Source organism: Pristiophorus japonicus, unplaced genomic scaffold (assembly GCF_044704955.1).
Source record: "Pristiophorus japonicus isolate sPriJap1 unplaced genomic scaffold, sPriJap1.hap1 HAP1_SCAFFOLD_464, whole genome shotgun sequence".
In the NCBI taxonomy this organism is placed as follows: Eukaryota; Metazoa; Chordata; class Chondrichthyes; family Pristiophoridae; genus Pristiophorus; species Pristiophorus japonicus.
In genome coordinates, this window is record NW_027254368.1 from 73,916 (window position 1) to 101,004 (window position 27,089).

General features: G+C 46.9%; 1 protein-coding gene and 1 pseudogene across 16 annotated transcripts in view; one reads left to right on the top strand and one right to left on the bottom strand.

The window, feature by feature from the left end:
• Positions 1-7,832: 7,832 nt before the first annotated feature.
• The window catches only part of LOC139252394 (zinc finger protein 239-like), a 281,958-nt gene continuing 262,701 nt past the window's right edge, over positions 7,833-27,089 (bottom strand). For 11 of the 16 annotated variants that reach the window (XM_070873372.1, XM_070873381.1, XM_070873374.1 and 8 more), the window contains one exon: positions 7,833-9,445. In XM_070873372.1, the coding sequence (XP_070729473.1) occupies positions 8,156-9,082 (927 nt within the window). In that variant the 5' untranslated portion in view covers positions 9,083-9,445 and the 3' untranslated portion in view covers positions 7,833-8,155. The other 5 variants (XM_070873378.1, XM_070873382.1, XM_070873385.1 and 2 more) reach the window with 5 other exon arrangements.
• LOC139252397 (zinc finger protein 154-like) lies at positions 18,357-22,921 on the top strand (annotated as a pseudogene).

Consider the following 27,089-nt stretch of genomic DNA (forward strand, 5'->3'; position numbering starts at 1 on the left):
CCCCCGGGGGGACAGAATGTTGTGCAGGATCTAGAATTGTCTATTCTGTATCTCTATCCTGTATTTAAAGTAACAATGTTTGTAAGCACCATTTATTTGCCGGGTATTAGAAGGGGAGGATCTGCAGCTGGGAAACTCAATCCAAACATCGCCTCAAGATTTGACAGATTCCCGGATTGATCAGGATCACCTTCTCATCAGCCTTTGTAAAAACACCAATCACAGCTGAGAGAAACAGGACACATGTTGTGTGTGTGGATACACCTTCAACCAATCGTTCAGTCTGTGAGACCCGTGCACCCACCTGACTCAACACTGTAAATGTGGGCACAGTGGGAATGGATGGTGTTGTACATGGAAAGTGATTCAGTCGCTCATCTCACCAACTGACATTCGAGGAGTTAGATAACAGACTTTCTCCTGTGAATATAGAGCTGGATTATTGGGCCGTGACGTGTTTACTTATTCATCTTGTTGACTCTAAACCTTTGCCAATTATTTGATGTGATTGGTTTACATGTACGTATTTTTAAAAATATGTTTGCTGAGTGGATTCAAATACAAATTGAAACCAGGTTTGCAGGCTTGATGCTCCATTCACACATCGAAGGTGAGAGAGATGCTGTGGGGCACATGCTCAGTCCAGTATCTGAAGGTGATTAACAGACTGGGTTTTATGTTTAGTGATCCTTGGCGTGTGACCAACACCTTCCCTGGATACCAAGGCTAGGAGATCAACTCTGGAAGGTATGGGAAACTGGGACTTGCCCCTGAGAGTAACCAAAGGTATAAGAACTAAAATAATCCAAAGTTAGAAAGGAGAAAAGGCCCAAAATGGAGCAGTCAGTAATAGGATGTCAATTAGTCTCTTCTTATTTTGGAGTCATCAAATATTGACACACTCTGTTATTTGAAATATCAAAATATTAAACTCCAGCCCAGTTATAGGGGTTATTAACATCAGCAGAAACAATCCCCAACTGACAGAATGAACACGATTCAGTTAGGATGTGATTAACAGCAGCAATAACAGTAGAATCCAATCCCTGCAGTCACTTGTGAACTCGCCGGTGTCTCAGCAGGTCAGATGAATGAGTGAATCCCTTCCCACACTCAGAGCAGGTGAACAGTCTCTCCCCAGTGTGATTGTGACGATGCATTTCCAGCTTACAAGGTTGGGTTCAGTTCTGCAACCACTGTGCGCAGAGTGAGAATAAACTCAATGAGCTGCTGATTTTTCGACTGGGTCTTCTGTGCTGGCCCAATAGGGTGAGCCCGGGCTGGCCCAACAAGGTGAGCCCAGGCTGGCCCAATGGGGTGATGTAATGACCAGAACTGTGTGAGTACTCCAGTTGTGTCCTAACTAGTGTTTTACACAGTTCTAGCATAACCTCCAGAGGGAGATGGGAGTCTGTAACTTATTGCCTGAAAGAATAGTAGAGGCAGAAACCCTCATCGCATTTAAAAAAGTGCTTGGATATGCACTGGAAGTGCGTTAACCTACAGGACTACGGACCAAGAGCTGGAAAGTGTGATTAGGCTGGATAGCTTTTTTCGGCTGCACAGACACGATGGGCCTAGTGGCCTCGTTCTGTTTTGTAAACTGCTATGATTCCATGTCACCAATCCTCTCCTGTCTGATATAAACCAACCCCACAGTCACTGACACCAATCCCCTCCTGTCTGATATAATGTTGTGAAAGACAGTGGAACGCCAGAAGATTGGGAATTTTTTAGAAACCAGCAAAGGATTACAAAAAAATGATAATGACAGAGAAGATAGCATATGAGAGCAAACTAGCAAGAAATATAAAAATAGACAGTAAGAGCTTCTATGGGTATATAAAAAGGAAATGAGTAGCTAAAGTAAATGTTGGTCCCTTAGAGGATGAGACTGAAGAATTAATAACGGGAAACACGGAAATGGCAGAGATTTTGAACAAATATTTTGTATTGTTCTTCACGGTAGAGGACACTAAAAACATCCCAACAGTTGATAATCAAGGAGCTATTGCGGTGGTGAGGGGGGACTTAAAACAGTCACTATCACTAGAGATAAAGTACTCAGCAAACAAATGGGACTAAAGGTGGACAAATCCCCCAGACCTGATGGCATGCATCCTAAGGTCTTAAAAGAAGTGGCTGCAGAGATAGTGGATGCACTGGTTGTAATCTACCAAAATTCCCTGAATTCTGGAGAGGTCCCAACAGACTGGAAAACTGCCAATGTAACACCCCTATTCAAGTAATGAGGGAGGCAGAGGGCAGGAAACCATAGACCAGTTAGCCTACCATCGGTCATTGGGAAAATACTGGAATGCATCATTAAGGAATTAGTAGGACATTTAGAAAATCATGTTGCAGTCAAGCAGAGTCAGCATGGATTTATGAAAGGGAAATCATGGTTAATAAATTTGCTGGAGTTGCTTGGTGATTAAATGAGCAGAGTGCATAAAGGAATACCAGTTGAAGTTGTATATTTGCATTTCCAAAAAGCATTCGATAAGGTACCACACAAAAGGTTACTGCACAAGCTAAGAGCTCACGGGGTTGAGGGTAATATATCAGATTGGATAGAGGATTGGCTAAGTAACAGAAAACAGAGAGTCGGTATAAATGGGTCGTTTTCTGGTTGGCAAACTGTAACTAGTGGGGTGCTGCAGGGATCAGTGCTGGGACCTCAACTATTTACAATTTATATTAATGACTTGGATGAAGGGACCAAGTGTAACACAGTCAAATTTGCTGATGATACAAAAATAGATAGCAAACCAAGCAGTGAGGAGGATGCAAAGAATCTACAAAGGGATATCGATAGGATAATGAGGTACCAACATATAGGTAAAAAATGGGATGATGTCCAACAAGCTGAATTTAGGGAGCTAGGAGTTAAATTAAAAAGTAGGACCTCAAAGATAGTAATCTCAGGATTGTTACCAGTGCCACGTGCTAGTCAGAGTAGAAATAGCAGGATAGTTAAGATGAATACATTTCTTGAGGAATGGTGCAAGAGGGAGGGATTCAAATTCCTGGGATATTGGAACCGGTTCTCGGGGAGGTGGGACCAGTGCAAACAGTCTGCACCTGGCAGGACCGGAACCGATGTCCGAGGGGGAGTGTTTGCTCGTGCTGTTGGGGAGAGTTTAAACTAATACAGCAGGGGGATGGGAATCTTTGCAGGGAGACAGAGGAAATTAAAATGGGGGAGAAGCGAAAGGTAGAAAGGAGATAAGGAAAAGTGGAGAGCAGAGACATCAAAGGCAAAATTCAAAAAGGGCCACATTACAACATAATACTAAAAGAACAAAGAGTGTTAAAAAAAACAAGCCTGAAGGATCTGTGTCTCAATGCGAGGAGCATTCATAATAAGGCGCAGTTAGCTGTTAATGGATATAATGTAATTGGGATGGCGGAGACATGGCTCCAGGGTGATCAAGGCTGGTAACTCAACATCCAGGGGTATTCAATATTCAGGAAGGATAGACAGAAAGGAAAAGGAGATGGGGTAGTGTTACTGGTTAAAGAGAAGATTAATGCAATAGTAAGGAATGACATTAGCTTGGATGATGTGGAATCTGTATGGGTAGGGCTGTAGAACATCAAAGGACAGAAAAGGCGTACAGACCACCAAGCTGTAGTTGTGAGTTTGGAGATGGCATCAAACAGGAAATTAGGGATGCATGCAATAAAGGTACGGCAGTTATCATGGGTGACTTTAATCTACATATAGAGTGGGCTAACCAAACTGGTAGCAATACGGTGGAGGAGGATTGCCTGGAGTGTGAGAGGGATGGTTTTCTCGACCAATATGCCAAGGAACCAACTAAAGAGCTGGCCATCCTAGACTGGAGGTTGTGTAATGAGGGAGGATTAATTAGCAATCTTGTTGTGCGAGGCCCCTTGGGGAAGAGTGACCATAATATGGTAAAATTATTCCTTAAGATGGAGAGTGACACAGTTAATTCAGAGACTAGGGTCCTGAACTTAAAGAAAGGTAACTTCGATGGTATGAGACGTGAATTGGTGAGGATAGACTGGTGAATGATACTTAAAGCGTTAATGGTGGATAGGCAATGGCAGACATTTAAAAATCACATGGATGAACTTCAACAATTGTACATCCCTCTCTGGCGTAAAAATAAAATGGGGAAGGTGGCTCAACCGTGCTAACAAGGGAAATTAGGGATAGTGTTAAATCCAAGGAAGAGGCATATAAATTGGCCAGAAAAAGCAACAAACCTGAGGACTGGGAGAAATTTAGAATTCAGCAGAGGACAAAGGGTTTAATTAGGAGGGGGAAAATCATCATCATAGGCAGTCCCTCGAAATGAGGATGACTTACTTCCACGCCAAAATAGGATGAGTTCACAGGTGTTTCAATAAAGGACCTAATATTCCAGGTACTGAACTACATCCCAAAGGATGGTAGATGACTGTGCATGCATTTTTTTAACGTTTGATGGCCGTTGCACACCAGCCACCACATGGGCTTGACAGAGCTAGGTCTCGGTCCAGTGCTGAGGATTAACCAGGACTGAAGACCAGCTCTGCTGCATGGACCTAGTGCACACACATATCACAGTGTGGGCTGGCCCATGCTGACTCTGGGCCCCTGGCCCCGAACTCACACCTTTCCTGGGCCCCAATCACGTCCTTCCACAGTCTCTCGCCGTTCCTTCGCCCCGACCTCACTGCTCCTGCTGCACCGACCCAGGGTCCAATCATCAACCTGGACCTTGATGACATCACTCTTTGCTGCCTTCACAGCTCGCGCTGCTCCCTGAAGCTGCATGCTTCCACGCTGCTCCCTGGGCCACACGCTGCTCATTTTATCGCCCAGATCTGCCATAACATATCCCGATCTTCCAATATAACATGGACAGGGTATCCGGTCATTTATCACATTGCTGTTTGTGGGAGCTTGCTGTGTTCAAATTGGCTGCCGCGTTTTCCACATGACAACAGTGACTACACTCCAAAAGTACTTCATTGGCTGTAAAGCATTTGAGACGTTTGGTGGACATGAAAGGCGCTATATCAATGCAAGTCTTTCTTTCTTAATACAAAAGCAAAATACTGTAGATGCTGAAATCTGAAATAATAACAAACTGCTGGAAATCTCAGGAGGTCAGGCAACATCTGAGAGAAAAAATAGAGTGTGAGAGGAAGCTTGCAGGAAACAAAAACTGACTGCAAAAGCTTCTATAGATATGTGAAGAGAAAACGATTAGTGAAAACAAACATAGGTCGCTTGCAGTCAGATTCAGGTGAATTTATAATGGGGAACAAAGAAATGGCAGGCCAATTGAACAAATACTTTGGTTCTGTTGTCACTAAGGAAGACACAAATAACCTTTCAGAAATATTAGGGGACCGAGGGTCGAGCGAGAAGGGGGAACTGAAGGAAATCCTGATTAGTCAGGAAATTGTGTTACGGAAATTGATGGGATTGAAGGCCGATAAATCCCCAGGGCCTGATAGTCTGCATCCCAGAGTACTTAAGGAAATGGTCCTAGAAATATCGACTCTGGATCAGTTCCTATGGACTGGAGGGTAGCGAGTGTAATACCACTTTTTAAAAAAGTGAGCGAGAAAATGGAATTACAGACCGGTTAGCCTGGCATCAGTCGTGGGGAAAATGTTGGAATCAATTATTAAAGATGTAACAGCAGCGCATTTGGAAAGCAGTGACAGGATTGGTCCAAGTCGGCATGGATTTATGAAAGGGAAATCATGCTTGACAAATCTTCTAGAATTTTTTGAGGATGTAACTAATAGAGTGGACAAGGGACAGCCAGTGGATGTGGTGTATTTGGACTTTCATAAGGCTTTTGACAAGGTCCCACAAAAGAGATTAGTGTGCAAAATTAAAGCACCTGGTATTGGGGGTAATGTATTGACGTAGATAGAGAACTGGTTGGCAGACAGGAAGCAAAGAGTAGGCATAAATGGGTCCTTTTCAGAATGGCAGGCAGTGACTAGTGGGGTACCACAAGGTTCAGTGCTGGGACCTCAGCTATTTACAATATACATTAATGATTTAGACAAAGGAATTGAATGTAATCGCTTCAAGTTTGCAGTTGACACTAAGCTGGGTGGCAGTGTGAGCTGTGAGGAGGATGCTAAGAGGCTGCAGGGTGGCTTGGATAGGTTGTATGAGTGGGCAAATGCATGGCAGATGCAGTATGATGTAGATAAATGTGAGGTTATCTACTTTGGTGGCAAAAACATGAAGGCAGAATATTATCTGAATGGTGACAGATTAGGAAAAGGGGAGGTGCATCGAGATCTGGGTGTCATGGTACATCAGTCATTGAAAGTTGGCATGCAGGTACAGCAGGCAGTGAAGGCAGCAAATGGCATGTTGGCCTTCATAGCGAGAGGATTTGAGTATAGCAGGGAAGTCTTACTGCAATTGTACAGGGCCTTGGTGAGGCCACACATTGAATATTGTGTACAGTTTTGGTCTCCTAATCTGAGGATGGACATTCTTGCTATTGAGGGAGTGCAGCGAAGGTTCACCAGACTGATTCCTCGGATGGCAGGATTGACATATGAAGAAAGACTGGATCGACTCGGCTTTTATTCACTTGAATTTAGAAGAATAAGAGTGGATCTCATAGAAACATAAAATTCTGATTACTTGCTGTATTTGCATTCTAACTTTTTGAGTTTCATGTAGAAGAACCCCCAGATCCCTCTGTACCACAACATTTTGCAATAGTCCCCATTTTAATAATTTTGCTTTTTCTTTTTCCTACCAAAGGGGATAACCTGACATTTTACCACATTATGGTCCATCTGCCAGATTTTTGCTCGTTATAGAAAATAGGTGCAGGAGTAGGCCACTCGGCCCTTCGAGCCTGCACCACCATTCAATGCTTTCTCCCCATACCCCTTTATCCCTTTAGCTGCAAGAGCCACATCTAACTCCCTGTTGAATATATCTAACGAACTGGCCTGAACAACTTTCTGTGGTAGAGAATTCCACAGATTCACAATTCTCTGAGTGAAGAAGTTTCTCATCTCAGTCTTGGGATTGGACAGGTTAGATGCAGGAAGAATGTTCCCGATGTTGGGGAAGTCCAGAACCAGGGATCACAGTCTAAGGATAACGGGTAAGCCAATTAAGACTGAGATGAGAAACTTCTTCACTCAGAGAATTGTGAACCTGTGGAATTCTCTACCACAGAAAGTTGTTCAGGCCAGTTCGTTAGATATATTCAAAAGGGAGTTAGATGTGGCCCTTACAGCTAAAGGGATCAAGGGGTATGGGGAGAAAGCATTGAATGGTGGTGCAGGCTCGAAGGGCCGAATGGCCTACTCCTGCACCTATTTTCTATGTTTCGATAACGGGCAAAAATCTGGCAGATGGACCATAATGTGGTAAAATGTCAGGTTATCCCCTTTGATAGGAAAAAGAAAAAACCAAATTATTTAAATGGGGACTATTGCAAAATGCTGTTGTATAGAGGGATCTGGAGGTTCTTCTACATGAAACTCAAAAAGTTAGCATGCAAATACAGCAAGTAATCAGGAAGGCAAATAGAATGCTGGCCTTTATTGCAAGGGAGATGGAGTATGAAAGTAGGGAAGTCCTGCTACACCTGTACAGGGCATTGGTAAGACCACACCTGGAGTACTGCGCACAGTTTTGGTCTGGACTTATCTCTATTCCCGTGCCGAGGGGATTGCTGCACCAGATGGGAGAGGCAACATTTGGGGACACGGATTCCCCACCAATTCCCATTCCCCTTCTTTCTGGTGGATAATGGAGAGGCCACTGTGTGCAAGTCAGTAAGAATTGTCAGTAAGCTCTTTCTAATTGGACATTTTATTCAGTAGAAACTTTCACACACTATTGCAGATTTTGTACCAAAGATCAATTTAGGATTAAAGTCAAAGTTCATAATTTTATTGCAAACTAACTTTCTGTTGAGAGTTGCTGAATTAAGGGAAAAGATAACACACCGTGTTTCTTAAATGGACACTGCAGCCCCGAGAACACAATCAGCAATATATCCAGAATATTAAAGTCCAGCCCAGTTGTCGGGTTATTAACATCAGCAGAAACAAATCCCAACTGTCAGAATGAACATGGTTCAGTTGGGATGTGATTAACAGCAGCAATAACAGCAGATTACAACCCCTGCAGTCACTTGTGAACTCGCTGGTGTGTCAGCAGGTGGGAAGACGTAGTAAATCCCTTCCCACACTCAGAGCAGGTGAATGGCCTCTCCCCAGTGTGAACTCGCTGGTGTATCAGCAGTTTGGATGACGTAGTGAATCCCTTCCCACACTCAGAGCAGGTGAATGGCCTCTCCCCAGTGTGAACTCGCTGGTGTTTCACCAGGTCAGATGAACAAGTGAATCCCTTATCACACACGGAGCAGGTGAATGGCCTCTCCCCAGTGTGAACTCGCTGGTGTCTCAGCAGGTCAGATGACCGAATGAACCCCTTCCCACACTCAGGGCAGGTGAACAGCCTCTCCCCAGTGTGAACTCGCTGGTGTGTCAGCAGAGTGGATGATGTAGTGAATCCCTTCCCACACTCTGAGCAGCTGAATGGTCTCTCTCCAGTGTGAACTCGCTGGTGTGTCAGCAGGTTGGATGATCGGGTGAATCCCTTCCCACACTCAGAGCAGGTGAACGGCCTCTCCCCAGTGTGAACTCGCCGGTGTGTCAGCAGGTCGGCTGAACATGTGAATCCCTTCCCACACTCTGAGCAGGTGAATGGCCTCTCCCCAGTGTGAACTCGCTGGTGTGTCAGCAGGTGGTATGACTGAGTAAATCCCTTCCTACACTCAGAGCAGGTGAATGGCCTCTCCCCAGTGTGTACTCGCTGGTGCATCCGCAGGATGGATGAACAAGTAAATCCCTTCCCACACTCAGAGCAGGTGAACGGTCTCTCCCTGGTGTGAACTCGCCGGTGAGCTATAAGTTGGGATGACCCAGTGAATCCCTTCCCACACTCTGAGCAGGTGAACGGCCTCTCTCCAGTGTGACTGCGTCGATGAATTTCCAGCTCAGACGGTGATCTGAATACCTTCCCACAGTCACCACATTTCCACGGTTTCCCCATGGTGCGGGTATCCTTGTGACTCTCCAGGTTGGACGATGGGTTGAAGCCTCGCCCACGCACACAACACGTTTATAGTTTCTTCGCGCTGTGAATGGTGCGATGTTTTTTCAGGCTGTTTAAATGGTTAAAGCTCTTTCCACAGGTAGTGCACTGGAACACTCACTCGGGTGTGTGTGTGTCTCGGTGCTTTTCCAGTCACACTGATGTTTGAAATCTTTTCCAACAGACAGAACAGGCAAACATTTCTCCTTCCACTTTCAAAGGCCGATGATATTCAGGTCCTGATGAATCAATTGACTCCGTCAGATCTTGACGTGATGTTTGGTTTGTGTTTCCTGTCTGAAAATCTCCCCTTCTAATATTCTGTAAAAGGAGATAATAAAACTCATCGCTGTCAGTACAAGACAGAAATTCAAGATAGACACATCTAGTTTCCATGGAACATTCTTTCCTCTCGTTCTTCCAAAGCTGTAAATCCCTGTCCCACACACTGTCCCTCCTGCTGTGCTGAAATCCAAACCCATCGCACATTTCTAGACTGTTTCTCCTCCACTCCCAGTTTTCACCACCAATTTTGGCTGGGTTCAGTTCTGCACTCACTGGTTCCCCTCTCTCTCCACCCCTGAAGGTGCTGACTCTGGCTGGGTTCAGTTCTGCACTCACTGGTTCCCCTCTCTCTCCACCCCTGAAGGTGCTGAGTCTGGCTGGGCCCAGTTCCACATTCACTGGTTTCCCTCCCTCTCTTCCCCTAAAAGTGCTGACTCTGGTAGTCACCAGGACTGTCAGTGTTTACAGAGGATCCCCAGAAGTGTGTCTATATTTACAGGGGGTCCCCGGGAGTGTGTCAGTGTTTACAGAGGATCCCCAGGAGTGTGTCAGTGTTTACAGGAGGTCCCCGGGGGGTGTCAGTGTTTACAGGAGGTCCCCGGGGATGTGTCAGTGTTTACAGGGGGTGCCCGGAGAGTGTATCGGTATTCATAGAGGGTTCCCGTGAGTGAGTTAGTACTTAACTGGGGGTCCCCGGGAGTGTCTCAGTGTTGACAAGGGGTCCCCAGGGGTGTATCAGTATTTACAGGGACCCCCTCTATTGTGTCGGTGTTTACAGGGGGTCCCTGGGAGATGTCAGCATTTATCGAGAGTTCCAGGGAGTGAGTCAGTTTTTACAGGGGTCCCCGGTAGTGTCTCAGTATTTACAAGGGGTCCCTATGACTGTGTCAGTATTTACGGGGGTCCCCGGGAGTGTGGCAGTATTTACAGGAGGTCCCCGGGGAATATGTCAGTGTACAGGGGCTGCCCCCAAGAGTGTGTCTGTATTTACAGGGTGTCCCTGGGAATTTGTTTGTATTTACAGGGTGTCCCCGGGTGTGTGTCAGTATTTAGAGGGTGTCCCCGGGTGTGTGTCTGTATTTAGAGGGTGTCCCCGGGTGTGTGTCAATATTTAGAGGGCGTCCCCGGATGTGTGTCGATTTTTACAGGGAGTCCCCGGAGAGTGTGTCGGTATTCATAGAGGGTTCCCGTGAGTAAGTCAGTAATTAACAGGGGAAATCCCGGAGTGTCTGAATGTTAACAAGGGGTCCCCAGGGGTGTGTCAGTATTTACAGGGACCCCCGCTAGTGTGTCGGTGTTTACAGGGGGTCGCTGGGTGTTTGTCAGTATTTACCGGGAGTCCCCGGGAATGTGTCAGTATTTACAGGGGTCCCCAGGAGTATGTCAGCATGTACAGGGGGTCCCCGGGAGTTTGTCTGTATTTACAGGGGGTCCCCGGGAGTGTGTCAGTGTTTACAGCTGGTACCCAGGAGTGTGTCAGTATTTACAGGGGTTCCCCGGGTGTGTGTCAGTGTTTATAGGGGGTCCCCAGGAGTGTGTCAGTATTTACAAGTGTTCCATGTGAGTGTGTCAGTGTTTACGTGGATCCCCGGAAGTGTGGCAGTATTTACGTTGGATCCCCGGGGAATATGTCAGTGTGTACAAGGGGTGTTGCCAGGAGTGTGTCTGTATTTACAGGGGATCACCGGGAGTTTGTCTGTATTTACAGGGGGTCGCCAGGAGTGTGTCGGTTTTTACAGGGAGTCCCCGGGAGTTTGTCTGTATTTACAGAGGGTCCCCGGGAGTGTGTTGGTTTTTACTGGAAGTTCCCGGGAGTGTGTCAGCATTTACAGGGGATCCCCGTGAGTGTGTCACTATTTACAGGGGATCCTTGGGAATGTGCCTGTATTTACAAGGACCCCCGATAGTGTGTTGGAATTACAAATAGTCGCCAGGACTGTGTCAGTATTTACAGAGGATCCCCAGGAGTGTGTCTATATTTACAAGGGGTCTCCAGAGGTGTGTCGGTGTTTACAGGGGGGCCCGGGAGAGTGTTGATATTCATAGAAGGTTGCAGTGAGTGAGTCAGTACTTAGCAGGGTGTCCCCGGGAGTTTCTCAGTACTGACACGGAGTCACCAGGGGTGTGTCAGTATTTACCGGGAGTCCCCGGGAGTGTGTCAGTTTTTACAGGAGGTGTCCCTGGGAGTGTCTCAGTATTTACAGGAGGTCCCCGGGGGTTTATCTGTATTTACAGGGCTTCCCCGGGAGTTTATCTGTATTTACAAGCGGTCCCTGTGAGTGTGTCAGTTTTTACATGGGTCCCCGGTGACTGTATCAGCGTTTACGGGAGTCCCCGGGAGTGTGGCAGTATTTACAGAGGATCCCCGGGGATTATGTCAGTATGTACAGAGGCTGCCCCCAGGAGCGTGTCTGTGTTTACAGGGGGTCCCCAAGGGTGTGTCAGTACTTACAGGGGGTCCCCGGGAGTGTCTGTGTTGACAGGAGGCCGCTGGGAGTGTGTCAGTTTTTACAGGGGTCCCAGGGAGTGTGTCAATATGCACAGGAAGTGTCTGTATTTACAGGGAATCCCCGGGAGTTTGTCTGTATTTACAGGGGGTCCCTGGGAGTGTGTCGATTTTTGCTGGGAGTTGCTGGGAGTGTGTCAGTGTTCACAGGAGATCCCCAGGTGTGTGTCATTGTTTACATCAGGTACCCAGGAGTGTGTCAGTAATGACAGGGTGTCCACGGGAATGTGCCCGAATTTACAAGGACCCCCGATAGTGTGTCAGTATTTACAGGGGTTCCCCGGGAGTGTGTCAGTGTTTACAGAGGTTCCCCGGGAGTGTGTCAGTGTTTACAGGGCGTCACCGGGAAATATGTCAGTGTGTACAGGGGGTGTCCCAGGAGTGTGTCTGTATTTACAGGGGATCCCCAGAAGTTTGTCTGTATTTACAGGAGGTCCCCGGGTGTGTGTCGGGTTTTACAGGGAGGTCCTGGGAGTGTGTCAGTATTTACAGGGAATCCCCAGGAGTGTGCCCGTATTTACAAGGACCCCCGATAGCGTGTCGGTATTTACAAGTAGTCGCCAGGACTGTGTCAGTATTTACAGAGGATCCCCAGGAGTGTGTCAGTGTTTACATGGGGTCCCCGAGAGTGTGTCAGTGTTTACAGGAGGTCCCCAGGGATGTGTCAGTGTTTACAGGGGGTGCCTGGAGAGTGTGTCAGTGTTTACAGGGGGTCACCGGGAGTGAGTCAGTTTTAACAGGGGTCCCCGGTAGTGTCTCAGTATTTACAAGGGGTCCCTGTGACTGTGTCAGTATTTACGGGGGTTTCCGGAAATGTGGCAGTATTTACAGCAGATCCCGGTGAATATGTCAGTGTGTACAGGGGTGTCCCCAGGAGTGTGTCTGTATTTACAGGGGATCCCCAGGGAATGTGTCAGTATCTACAGAGGTTGTCCCAGGGAGTATGTCTGTATTTACAGGGTATCCCCGGGTGTGTGTCAGTACTTAGAGGGTGTCCCCGGGTGTGTGTCGATTTTTACAGGGAGTCCACGGAGAGTGTGTCAGTAATCACAGAAGGTTCCCGTGAGTGAGTCAGTAATTAATAGGGGATATCCCGGAGTGTCTGAATGTTGACGGGGTCTCCAGGGGCGTGTCAGTATTTACAGGGACCCCTGCAAGTGTGTCGGTGTTTACAGGGGGTCGCTGGGTGTTTGTCAGTATTTACCGGGAGTCCCCGGGAATATGTCAGTTTTTACAGGGGTCCCCAGGAGTATGTCAGCATGTACAGGGGGTGTCTGTATTTACAGGGGATCCCCGGGAATTTGTCTGTATTTACAGGGGGTCCCCGGGAGTGTGTCGGTTTTTACTGAGAGTTCCCGGGAGTGTGTCAGTGTTTACAGCTGGTACCCAGGAGTGTGTCAGTATTTACAGGGGTTCCCCGGGTGTGTGTCAGTGTTTATAGGGGGTCCCCAGGAGTGTGTCAGTATTTACAAGTGGTCCCTGTGACTGTGTCAGTGTTTACGTGGGTCCCCGGAAGTGTGGCAGTATTTACGTTGGATCCCCGGGGAATATGTCAGTGTGTAGAAGGGGTGTTGCCAGAAGTGTGTCAGTATTTACAGGGGATCCCCGTGAGTGTGTCACTATTTACAGGGGATCCCCGTGAGTGTGTCACTATTTACAGGGGATCCCTGGGAGTGCGCCTGTATTTACAAGAACCCACGATAGTGTGTTGGAATTACAAGTAGTCGCCAGGACTGTGTCAATATTTACAGAGGATCCCCAGGAGTGTGTCTATATTTACAGAGGGTCTCCAGAGGTGTGTCGGTGTTTACAGGGGGGCCCTGGAGAGTGTTGATATTCATAGAAGGTTGCAGTGAGTGAGTCAGTACTTAGCAGGGGTCCCCAGGAGTTTATCTGTATTTACAGGGGTTCCCGGGAGTGTCTCAGTATTTACAAGCGGTCCCTGTGAGTGTGTCAGTTTTTACAGGGGTCCCCGGGAGTGTCTCAGTATTTACAAGGGGTCCTGGTGACTGTATAAGCGTTTACGGGAGTCCCCGGGAGTGTGGCAGTATTTACAGAGGATCCCCGGGGATTATATCAGTATGTACAGGGTACCTGCCCCCAGGAGTGTGTCTGTATATACAGGGGATCCCCAAGGAATGTGTCAGTATCTACAGGAGGTGTCCCAGGGAGTGTGTCAGTATTTACAGGGGGTCCTTGGGATTGTGTCGGTTTTTACTGGGAGTTCCCGGGAGTGTGTCAGTGTTTACAGGGGCTCCTCAGGAGTGTGTCAGTATTTACAGCAGATCCCTGGTTGTGTGTCAGTGTTTACAGTGGGTATCCAGGAGTGTGTCATAATAACAGGGTGTCGACAGGAGTGTTCCTGTATTTACAAGGACCCCCGATAGTGTGTCAGTATTTACAAGTAGTCGCCAGGATTGTGTCAGTATTTACAGGGGATCCCCAGGAGTGTGCCTATACTTATAGGGGGTCCTCGGGATTGTGTCAGTGTTTACAGGGGGTCCCCAGGTGTGTGTGCGTATTTAAAAGGACTCCCGATGGTGCGTCTGTATTTACAGGGGTCCCTAGGAGTGTGTCAGTGTTTACAGGGGGTCCCTGGGGGTTTGTCGATGTTTACAAGGGGTCCCGGGGAGTGTGTCAGTATTTACAGGGGCCCCAGGAATGTGTCTATTTACAGGGGTCCACGGGAGTGTCTGTGTTTACAGGGGGTCCCTAGGGATCTGTCGGTATTTACAAGGGTCCCTGAAACTGGGTCGATATTTACATGGGGTCCCTGGGAGTGTGTCAGTTTTTACAGGGTATCTCCGGGGAGTATGTAAGTAGCACAGGGAGTCCCCAGGAATGTGTCAGTATTTCCAGGGAGTTCCCGTGGAGTGTGTCAGTATTTACATGGAGTCCCCGAGGAGTGTGTCGGTATTTACTTACTTGTTGACTGAGGTGAACTCGTCCCAGATGTTGGGGCACCCTCTGCTGGCTGTGAGCCCGGGCTGGGCCCAATGACACGGGAGTGACATCGAGCCTGACATCTATAAAAGATCGGACAGAGACTGGTGCCACAGAGGAGTCAGCAATAAATGTCTTCTTTTAACTAACCTCCGGTGTTCTCCAATAATGTCCCAAGATCTCCTCCTTTTTGAGGCAATGACCCCCACACTGGGATGTAAGGTTTTGCTGACAAGCTATTGGCCTGTGAAGGGCTTCACAACCAACCCTAAACATTGCCTCTCCCGTGCACAGGCTCTAGGCACACACTTCATACATGCTTACCCCCCCCTCACAAGGGTCACAGAATCGTAGAAATTTACAACACAGAAGGAATTAATTTCAGCCCATCGTGTCCACGCCGGCAGACAAAGCGCTATCCAGCTAAATCACATTTTTCAGCCCTTGGTCCGTAGCCCCGTAGGTTACAGCACTTCAGGTGCACATCCAAGCAATTTTTAAAAGTGGTGAGGGTTTCTGCCTCTACCACCCTTTCAGGCAGTGAGTTCCAGACCCCCACAACTCTCAAATTTCCCCTCAAATCCCCCTACCAATTACTTTAAATCTATGCCGAATGGTTGTTGACCCTCTGCTGAGGGAAATAGGCCCCTTAGTGAGGCCTCACCTGGAATAGTGTATTCGGTTTTGGTTTCCTAATCTGAGGAAGGACATTCTTGCTATTGAGGGAGTGCAGCGAAGGTTCACCAGACTGATTCCCGGGATGGCGGGACTGACATGAGGAGAGACTGGATCAACTGGGCCTTTATTCACTGGAGTTTAGAAGGATGAGAGGGGATCTCATAGAAACATATAAAATTCTGACGGGACTGGACAGGTTAGATGCGGGAAGAATGTTCCCGATGTTGGAGAAGTCCAGAACCAGGGGAGATATTCTAAGGATAAGGGGTAGGCCATTTAGGACTGAGATGAGGAGAAACTTCTTCACCCAGAGAGTAGTTAACCTGTGGAATTCCCTGCCGCAGAGAGTTGTTGATGCCGGTTCATTGGATATATTCAAGAGGGAGTTACGGTCAAGGGGTAAGGAGAGAAAGCAGGAAAGGGATACTGAGGGAATGATCAGCCATGATCTTACTGAATGGCCTACTCCTGCACCTATTTTCCATGTTATTGCTGTGAGGTGATGACGCGCCTGTTGCCCGGGTTACTGTTGTGAGGTGATGACGCGCCTGTTGCCCGGGTTACTGCTGTGAGTGGATGACGCGCCTGTTGCCCGGGTTACTGTTGTGAGGTGATGACGCGCCTGTTGCCCGGGTTACTCCGTCTCGCGGGCACTGGGACACTGAAGCCGAGCCCACTCATTGTTCCTGGCCAAGGCGGCCGCGCATGCGCTGTGACCCTGCCCTGCCCAAGATGGCGGCCAGAGACCCTGTTTACACGGGCCTGTCACCGCGGGGCAAACACTGTCACTGCGGACTCTTATTCTGCGCCTGAGGCCTACACCGGATGTTTATGATGCTCGCCGGCCCACGCGCGGGTCCACATCCTCCCCCGCGGCCACTATCTCCTACCGCCTTCCCGAAGCGTTTGTTCCACCAACATCCGGCTGCGCTGGCCACGCATGCTCAGTGAGTGAGATCCGGGCTCAGCCCCGCCCACTGGGGGGCCGCAAGCCCCGCCCCTCTCACACTCAGATTGGTTGGAGGACCAACCGTCCACCAGGTCCTCCAGCCCCGCCCCCTTCTCTTCCTATTGGTCCGGAGCTGCTGACAATCTTCCGGGCAGTGTGAGCTGAGCATGCGCAGATCGAGTACTGGAGACGCACGAACACTGAGCCGAGCTCAGGCTGGAGCCGGACTCTGCACCGGGTGAGAATCAGGGGGCGCAGGGGAGTCATCGATCGGCAAGTGGGCGGGGAGGCTTCATAAACATCTGGTGCAGGCCGCAAGCCCCGAGTAATAACCCGGAACTTCCGCGTTTGCAGCGACGGGCATTTTCTCCCGGTAACAGGCCCAGATTAACCGCCATCTTTGTGCAGGAAGGCGGGAAGGTTCAAAGTGCGGCCCGCTCGCTTCATGGCGTCATAGCGCATGCGCAGCCATCTTGGTACAGAGTGGGCGGGGCTGCAGTGTGTGTTTCCAACCGGGTCCCAGTGCCCGGGAGTGAAATCTTCGCCTCATTTGTTTTATCCCCACTCTCCACACATCGTATTTCTCACCATCTCTCCTGAAGGGGTTGGTAAGTGCCCAGCTTACAGTTTACATCCCACACAATTCTAACAGAAGAGCCAGCTGCAGAGCTGGGCCCCGTTCAATAATCCTAGGGTTAAAATCTGCACGTATATTCCCAGGGTGGGAATCCCCATGTACAGTCCCAGGGATAGAATCCCCAAGTAAAGTCCCAGGGTTAGAATCCCCATGTACAGTCCCAGGCTTGGAATCCCCAAGTACAGTCCCAGGGTTGGAATCCCCATGTACAGTCCCAGGGTTGGAATCCCCAAGTACAGTCCCAGGGTTGGAATCCCCATGTACAGTCCCAGGGTTAGAATCCCCATGTACAGTCCCAGGGTTAGAATTCCCATGTACAGTCCTAGGGTTGGAATCCGGGTACAGTCCCAGGGTTAGAATCCCCAGGGTTAGAATCCCCATGTACAGTCCCAGGGTTGGAATCCCCATGTACAGTCCCAGGGTTAGAATCCCCAAGTTCAGTCCCAGGGTTGGAATCCCCAGGTACAGTCCCAGGGTTAGAATCCCCAGGGTTAGAATCCCCATGTACAGTCCCAGGGTTAGAATCCACATGTACAGTCCCAGGGTTAGAATCCCCATGTAGAGTCCCATGGTTAGAATCCCCATGTAGAGTCCCAGGGTTAGAATCCCCATGTATAGTCCCAGGATTAGAATCCCCATGTACAGTCCCAGGTTTGGAATCCAGTGCACGTGAGTGGAATTTCAGGCTCGGTGTTACAAGTTTCATCGGTTAAAGGCTGGAGAGATGACATGCCCTTTTAAATTTATGTGGTCAAGTATTCAAATTCCCGGTAACTCTAATCCTGGATTTAAAGGAGAGGGGAGCTGTGTTTAAATCAAATAATCTCTTTGGAGATTCTCTGAGAGAAGGATCTGGTCAGCTTGAAACTGAAGGTTACAAATTTACAATTGTTAGTTTTTGACCAATACACAGGGAGGAATAATTCTGTAATAAGGAAGGAACCGGGCAAGATTTGTAATGTTTTAACAAAGGATTCGAGGGACTCTTGCATTTTGGATCTTTATTTTGTCCACTCGAGGAGTTAGATAACAGACTTTCTCCTATGAATTTAGAGCTGTAACATTAGGCCATGATCTGTTTACTTGTTCATCTTCTGTTCAATACATTTGCTGAGTAAATTGAAAACCAGATTTGCAGGCGTGATGCTCTATTCGCACATTGAAGGTGAGAGAGATGCTGTTGGGCACATGTTAAGTTCAGTAGCTGAAAGCAATTAACAGAGTGGATTAAATGATCCCGGGCGTGTGAACAAACTAGAATTGTCTGTTGTGAATTTCTATCCTGTACTTACAGTGATGACTTTTGTAAACTCCTTTTGCAGGGTATTAGAAGGGGAGGATTTACAGACGGGAAACTCAAACCAAACATCACATCAAGATCTGACAGAGTCACTCGAGTCATCAGGATCTGAATATCATCGGACCTGGAAAGTGGAAGGAGAAATGTTTGTTTGTTCTGTCTGTGGGAAACGATTTCAAACATCAGTGTGACTGGAAAAGCACCGAGACACACACACCCGAGTGAGAATGTTCCAGTGCACTGACTGTGGAAAGAGCTTTAACCAGTTACACAGCCTGAAAAACATTGCACAGCGGAGAGATACCTTACATGTGTTCTGTGTGTGGATGAGGCTTCAACTGATCATCCAACCTGGACAAACACATGGACACCCACACCATGGAGAAACCGTGGAAATGTGAGGACTGTGGGAAAAGATTCAATTACCCGTCCCAGCTGGAAACTCATCGACGATTTCACACTGCGGAGAGGCCATTCAACTGCTCTGTGTGTGAGAAGGGATTTGCTCAGTTATCCAACCTGCTGACACAAAAACGAGTTCACACTGGGGAGAAGCCGTTCACCTGCTCCGTTTGTGGGAAGGGATTCACTCAGGCAGCTTCCCTGCTGAATCACCAGTGAGTTCACACTGGGGAGAGGCCATTCACCTGCTCCATATGTGGGAAGGGATTCACTCAGTCATCTGGCCTGTTGGCACACAAGCGAGATCACACTGAGGAGAGGTCATTCCCTTGCTCTGAATGTGGGAAGGGATTCGCTTTGTCATCCACCCTTCTGAAACACCAGCGAGTTCACACTGGAGAGAGGCCGTTCAGCTGCTCTGTCTGTGGGAAGAGATTCACTCAGTTATCCAACCTCCAGACACACCAGCGAGTTCACACTGGGGAGAGACCGTTCAGCTGCTCCATCTGTGGGAAGGGATTCACTCTGTTAGTCTGTCTCCAGATACACCAGCGAGTTCACACTGGGGAGAAGCTGTTCACTTGCACCAAATGTGGGAAGAGATTCACTCAGTCATCCCACCTGCTGGTACACAACAAACGAGTTCACACGAAGGAGAGACCGTTCCCTTGCTCCGTGTGTGGGAAGGGATTCACTGTATCATCCGACCTCCTGAAACACCAACAAGTTCACAACTGACTGCAGGGGTTGGATTCTTCTGTTAATTACACCCAAGGCAGAACTATGTTAATTCTGGAAGTTGGGATTTGTTTCTGCCTATAACTGGGCTATCGTTTGATTTATTTCACATTTATACAGATTATCAATCAGCTTTCTTTTAAACACCGTGTGCCTAGTCCTTGATATCTCAATGACAAGCCAAGCTGATTGAGGACTTGTTACGAACTAGAACATAGAACAAAGAACATAGAACTGGGTGGAATCCAGCTTAGAACAGAGTTCCCACAACTTTTTAAAAGCGGAATCTACAAAATGTCCAAGTCTGACATTCGATTTCAAACTATGGGAAATATTCTGATAATCTGTTACTGTCACGGGGCAAAGCAGCATTGTTACTTTAACATCAGTTTAATCAAACTCAATGGGCAACCCGATCTCCAAAGGGAAACATCTCCTTAAAGCTGACGGTGTCGGCAGTTCTGCAGCTCCTTTCTCACTGTGAGTTCATTCTTTATTTCTTCATTCATTCTCGGGATGTGGGCGAGCCAGGTCGGCATTTATTGCCCATCCTTAATTGCCCCTTTAGAAGGTGGTGGTGAGCCGCTGCCTTCTTGAACCATGCTGCAGTCTATGTGCTGAGGTCAGGATGGTGTGTGACTTGGAGGGGAACTTGGAGATGCTGGTCTTTCCATGGACCTGCTGTCCTTGTCCTTCTACATGGTGGAGATTGTGGGTTTAGAAGGTGCAGTCGCAGAAGCCTTGTTGACTTGCTGCTGCAGATGGTGACACAGTGCTCCTTATGTTTTTAATCCAAGACAGGCCTCAGTCCAGTCATTTGTTCCCAATCTTGATGCAGTGGTTCAAGAGATGACAGGTATGGAGCAGTATCGAGAGGTGCTGGGTATCGGGAGCAGTATCCGGGATGGGTGGGACAGTAAGCTTTGAGGAGAACACAAAGCATCTGCAAAGGGATATGGTCAGGTTAAGAGAGTGGGCAATAAGGTGGCAGATGGAGCATAATGTGGGGGACTGTGAGGTTATTCACTTTAGTAGGAAGGACAGAAAAACAGAATGTTTTAAGTTGTGAGAAAATGTTAAATGTTGAGTGTTCAGAGAGGTTTGGGTGTCCTCGTACAGGAAACACACAGTTGGCATGCAGGTACAGCAAGCAATTAGGAAGGTGAATGGCATGTTGGCCTTTATTGCAAGGGGGTTGGAGTACAAGAGTGAGAAAGTCTTACTACAATTGTACAGGGCTTTGGTGAGACCACAGAGGTGGTCCAACGAAGGTTCACCAGATTGATCCCTGGGATGAGAGGGTTGTTCTATGAGGAGAGATTGAGTAGATTATACTCTCTGGAGTTTAGAAGAATGAGAGGGGATCTCATTGAAAAATATAAGATTCTGAGGGGGATTGACAGGGTAGATGCTGAGAGGTTGCTTCCCCTGGCTGGAGAATCCAGAAATAGGGGGCATAGTGTCAGGATAAGGGGTATGCCTTTTCAGACCAAGTTGATGAGGAATGTCTTCACTCAGAGGGTTGTGAATCTTTGGAATTCTCTACCTAAAAGGACTGTGGATGCCGAGTCATTGAGTATATCCAAGGCTAAGATAGATAGATTTATGGACTCGAGGGGAATCACGGGACTATGGGAACAGACCTGAAAGTAGAATTGAAGTCGATGATTAGCCATGATCTTATCGAGTGACAGAGCAGGCTCCAAGTGCTGTATGGCCTACCCCTGCTTCCAATTCTTATGCCCTTATGTTCTTAACTAGTTTCCAGAGACTGAAGGGTGTGTAACCAGAGGACACAGTTTTAACTAGCGAAAGAATCAGAGGTGAAATGAGGAAAGAAAGTACGCAGTGAGCTGTTAGGATCTGGAATGCACGGCCTGAAAGGGTGCCAGGAGCAGATTCAGTAATATGTTTTTAAAGGGAATTGAGTAAATACTTGAATTGGAAAAAATGCAGGGATATTGGGAAAGAGTAGGGGGAATGGGACTAATTGGGATATTGGGAAGGAGCCGGGGGAGTGGGACTAATTGGGATATTGGGAAGGAGCAGGTGGAGTGGGATAATTGGTTAGATCTTTCACATGAGTTCCGGCACAGGCCCCAGTGGGCTGGATGTACACGATCTGAAATGTATCATTCTTCGACTCTGTGATTCAGTAACTACATCATGTCTCTGTTCATATTACACTACACCCTGTGTCTGTTTATATTACACTAGACCCTGTCTCTGTTTATATTACACTGGGCCCTATCTCTGTTTATATTACACTAGGCTCTATCCCAGTTTATATCACACTAGACCCTGTCTCTATTTATATTACACTAGACCCTGTCCCTGTTTAGATTACACTCGACCTATCTGTATTTATATTACACTAGACCCTGTCTCTGTTTATTACACTAGACCCTGTCTCTGTTTATTACACTAGACCCTGTCTCTGTTTATATTACACTAGACCCTTTCTCTGTTTATATTACACTAAACCCTGTCTCTGTTTATATTACATTAGACCCTGTGTCTGTTTATATTACACTAGACCCTGTATCTGTTCATATTACACTAGACCCTGTCTCTGTTCATATTACTAGACCCTGTATCTGTTCATATTACACTAGACCCTATCTCTATTTATATTTCTCTCGACTCTGTCTCTGTTTATATTACACTAGACCCTGTCTCTATTTATATTGCACTAGACCCTGTCTCAGCTAATACTGAACCAGACCTTGCATCTGTCAGATAGAGAGACAGATGGAGGAATAGATAAATATTGATAATCGTAAAGATATGTATTTGTATGTGTGAGAGGATGCAATCATTTTGGTTTCTTTACTTCGAAGCAGGTTTTTTCTTGTTAATAGCTATCAGCAGCTGTGGGCAATGTCCTATTGATCTGGTCTTGTGTGGGTAATATTTGTGTTGAGAGGATGGGGTGAATCTTGTAACAATCTTCCAGAGATGGACTGGGATTGAGGGACAGGACTGAAGGGGAACAATTCACTTTGCACTACTTAGTGGCACTCTGTGTGTTAAAGGTCACTAATTCACACTGTGTCCTGTGCCAACTGCTCACAGATTTTAATACTAAGGATTGTTTTTCTTGCAGTGTTTTCCATTGAGCTTTGCCTGGCCCACTGATTGTGTCAGACAGAGCCTGGAACCAGGACCTCACAGCACCGGCGGATGGGCAGCCGCAGGGTCCTAATGTCCGCCGGGTTCACTAACTCTCATCTGATTAAGAGGAACAACGGGGAAAAAAGCACACAGCTCACTCTATATATGTGGAATGTGTGGGTGTACAAAGTACATCATTCTTAATGTTTGCAAGTGCATTCTGCAAAAATAAATGATTATCTTCACCAGTTGTTTTTCACCATTTTATATCCTTTTATTCAGAATGTAATTGCAAATAGTTTAATATCATTACCATTTATTGATAACCCATTGTCTTGTTTAGAAAGTGATGTCACACTGACCATTCCGTTACCAAGGTGACCATGTCTGTCCACAGTATTCAGTGGGAAAGGGGATTCAATCACACTGAGGATAATGAGCAGCCACACACTGGTCTCTGCACTGATCGCCTCACCATCACACAGAATCTCCTGATATACACCTGGAGTGTGTGATGATTGGTGTAAGTGATGGTAAAAATAAAACTACCTCGACGTGGCATGAAGTTAATAAACCTGTAATTCTCTGCCCGAATAGTTTCCTCATTTGAAAAGAATGAAACACTTGTTAGTCTCTAGAGTGGGAGAGCTATAGTGGTAGGGGATTCAATTGTAAGGGGAATAGATAGACGTTTCTGCGGCCGCAATCGAGACTCCAGGATGGTATGTTGCCTCCCTGATGCAAGGGTCAAAGATGTCTCAGAGTGGCTGCACGACATTTTGGAGGGGGGTGGAGGGTGAACAGCCAGTTGTCGTGGTGCATATAGGTACCAACGATATAGGAAAAAAATGGGATGAGGTCCTACAAGCTGAATTTATGGAGCTAGGAGTTAAATTAAAAAGTAGGACCTCAAAGGTAGTAATCTCAGGATGGCTGCCAGTGCCACATGCTAGTCAGAGCAGGAATCGCAGGATAGTTCAGATGAACACGTGGCTTGAAGAGTGGTGCAGAAGGGAGGGATTCAAATTCCTGGGACATTGGAACCGGTTCTGGGGGAGGTGGGACCAGTACAAACAGGACAGTCTGCACCAGGGCAGGATTGGAACCAACATCTTAGGGGGGAGTGTTTGCTAGTGCTGTTGGGAGGTGTTAAACTAATATGGCAGGGGGATGAGAACCTATGCAGGGAGACAGAGGGAAGTAGAATGGGGGCAGAAGCGAAAGATAGAAAGAAGAATAGTAAAAGTGGAGGGCAGAGAAACCCAAGGCAAAAATCAAAAAGGGCCATATTACAACAAAATTCTAAAGGGGCAAAGTGTCTTAAAAAGACAAGCCTGAAGGCTCTGTGCCTCAATGCGAGGAGTATTCGGAATAAGGTGGACGAATTAACTGCACAGGCAGCAATTAATGAATATGATATCACTGGCATCACAGAGACATGACTCCAGGGTGACCAAGGCTGGGAACTCAACATCCAGGGGTATTCAATATTCAGAAAGGATAGACAGAAAGAAAAAGAAGGTGGGATAGCGTTGCTGGTTAAAGAGGAAATTAACGCAATAGTAAGGAAGGACATTAGCTTGGATGATGTGGAATCTGTATGGGTGGAGCTGCGGAATACCAAAGGGCAGAAAACGTTAGTGGGAGTTGTGTACAGACCACCAAACAGTAGCAGTGAGGTTGGGGACAGCATCAAATAAGAGATTAGGGATGCATGCAATAAACATACAGCAGTTATCATAGGCGACTTTAATCTACATATAGATTGGGCTAACCAAACTAGTAGCAATACGGTGGAGGAGGATTTCCTGGAGTGTATTAGGGATGGTTTTCTAGACCAATATGTCGAGGAACCAAGTAGAGGGCTGGCCATCCTATACTGAATGATGTGTAATGAGAAAGGACTAATTAGCAATCTTGTTGTGCGAGGCCCCTTGGGGAAGAGTGACCATAATATGGCAGAATTCTTCATTAAGATGGAGAGTGATACAATTAATTCAGAGACGAGGGTCCTGAACTTAAGGAATTTAGACTGGCAAATGATACTTAAAGGGTTGACGGTGGATAGGCAATGGCAAACATTTAAAGATCATATGGATGAACTTCAACAATTTTATATCCCTGTCTGGAGTAAAAATAAAATGGGGAAGGTGGCTCAACCATGGCTAACAAGGGAAATTAAGGATAGTGTTAAATCCAAAGAAGAGGCATATAAATTGGCCAGAAAAAGCAGCAATTCTGAGGGCTGGGAGATATTTAGAATTCAGCAGAGGAGGATAAAGGGTTTAATTAGGAGAGGGAAAATGAGAGGAAGCTTGCCGGGAACATAAAAACTGACTGCAAAAACTTCTATAGATATGTGAAAAGGAAAAGATTAGTGAAGACAAACGTAGGTCCCTTGCAGTCACATTCAGGTGAATTTATAATGGGGAACAAAGAAATGGAAGACCAGTTGAACAAATACTTTGGTTCTGTCTTCACGAAGGAAGACACAAATAACCTTCCGGAAGTACAAGGGGACCGAGGGTCTAGTGAAAAGGAGGAACTGAAGAAAATCCTTATTAGGCGGGATTTTGCGTTCGGGAAGTTGATGGGATTGAAGGCCGATAAATCCACGGGGCCTGATAGTCTGCATCCCAGAGTACTTAAGGAAGTGGCCCTAGAAATAGTGGATGCATTGGTGATCATTTTCCAACAGTCTATTGACTCTGGATCATTTCCTATATACTGGAGGGTAGCTAATGTTACACCACTTTTTAAAAAAGGAGGGAGAGAGAAAACGGGTAATTATAGACCAGTTATGCTGACATCAGTAGTGGGGAAAATGTTGGAATCAATTATTAAAGATGAAATAACAGCGCATTTGGAAAGCAGTGATAGGATCGGTCCAAATCAACATGGACTTATGAAAGAGAAATCATGCTTGACAAATCTTTTGGAATTTATTAAGGGTGTAACTAGTAGAGTGGACAAGGGAGAACCAGTGGATGTGTATTTGGACTTTCAAAAGGCTTTTGACAAGGTCCCACACAAGAGATTGGTGTGCAAAATTAAAGCACATGGTATTGGTGGTTATGCACTGAAGTGGATAGAGAACTGGTTGGCAGACAGAAAGCCGAGAGTCGGGATAAACGGGTCCTTTTCAGAATGCCAGGCAGTGAGTAGTGGTGTGCCGCAGGGCTCAGTGCTGGGATCCCAGCTATTTACAATATACATTAATGATTTGGATGAAGGAATAAGAACATAAGAATTAGGAACAGGAGTAGGCCATCTAGCCCCTTGAGCCCGTTCTGCCATTCAACAAGATCATGGCTGATCTGGCCGTGGACTCAGCTCCACTTACCTGCCTGCTCCCCATAACCCTTAATTCCCTTATTGGTTAAAAATCTATCTATCTGTGATTTGAATACATTCAATGAGCTAGCCTCAACTGATACCCTGGCCAGAGAAGAGAATTCCACAGATTCACAACCCTCTGGGAGAAGAAATTCCTTCTCAATTCGGTTTTAAATTGGCTCCCCCGTATTTTGAGGCTGTGCCCCCTAGTTCTAGACTCCCCGACCAGCGGAAACAACCTCTCTGCCTCTATCTTGTCTATCGCTTTAATTATTTTAAATGTTTCTATAAGATCACCGCTCATCCTTCTGAACTCCAATGAGTAAAGACCCAGTCTACTCAATCCATCATCATAAGATAACCCCCTCATCTCCGGAATCAGCCTAGTGAATCGTCTCTGTACCCCCTCCAAAGCTAGTATATCCTTCCTTAATTAAAGTGATCAAAACTGCACGCAGTGCTCCAGGTGCAGCCTCACCAATACCCTGTACAGTTGCAGCAGGACCTCCCTGCTTTTGTACTCCATCCCTCTCACAATGAAGGCCAACATTCCATTTGCTTTCCTGATTACCTGCTGCACCTGCAAACTAACTTTTTGGGATTCATGCACAAGGTCCCCCAGATCCCTCTGCACCGCAGCATGTTGTAATTTCTCCCCATTCAAATAATGTTGCCTTTTACTGTTTTTTTTTCCCCAAGGTGGATGACCTCACATTTTCCGACATTGTATTCCATCTGCCAAACCTTAGCCCATTCGCTTAACCTATCTAAATCTCTTTGCAGCCTCTCTGTGTCCTCTACATAACCCGCTTTCCCACTAATCTTTGTGTCATCTGCAAATTTTGTTACACTACACTCTGTCCCCTCTTCCAGGTCATCTATGTATATTGTAAACAGTTGTGGTCCCAGCACTGATCCCTGTGGCACACCACTAACCACCGATTTCCAACCCGAAAAGGACCCATTTATCCCAACTCCCTGCTTTCTGTTAGCCAGCCAATTCTCGATCCATGCTAATACATTTCCTCTGACTCCGCGTACCTTTATCTTCTGCAGTAACCTTTTGTGTGGCTTATC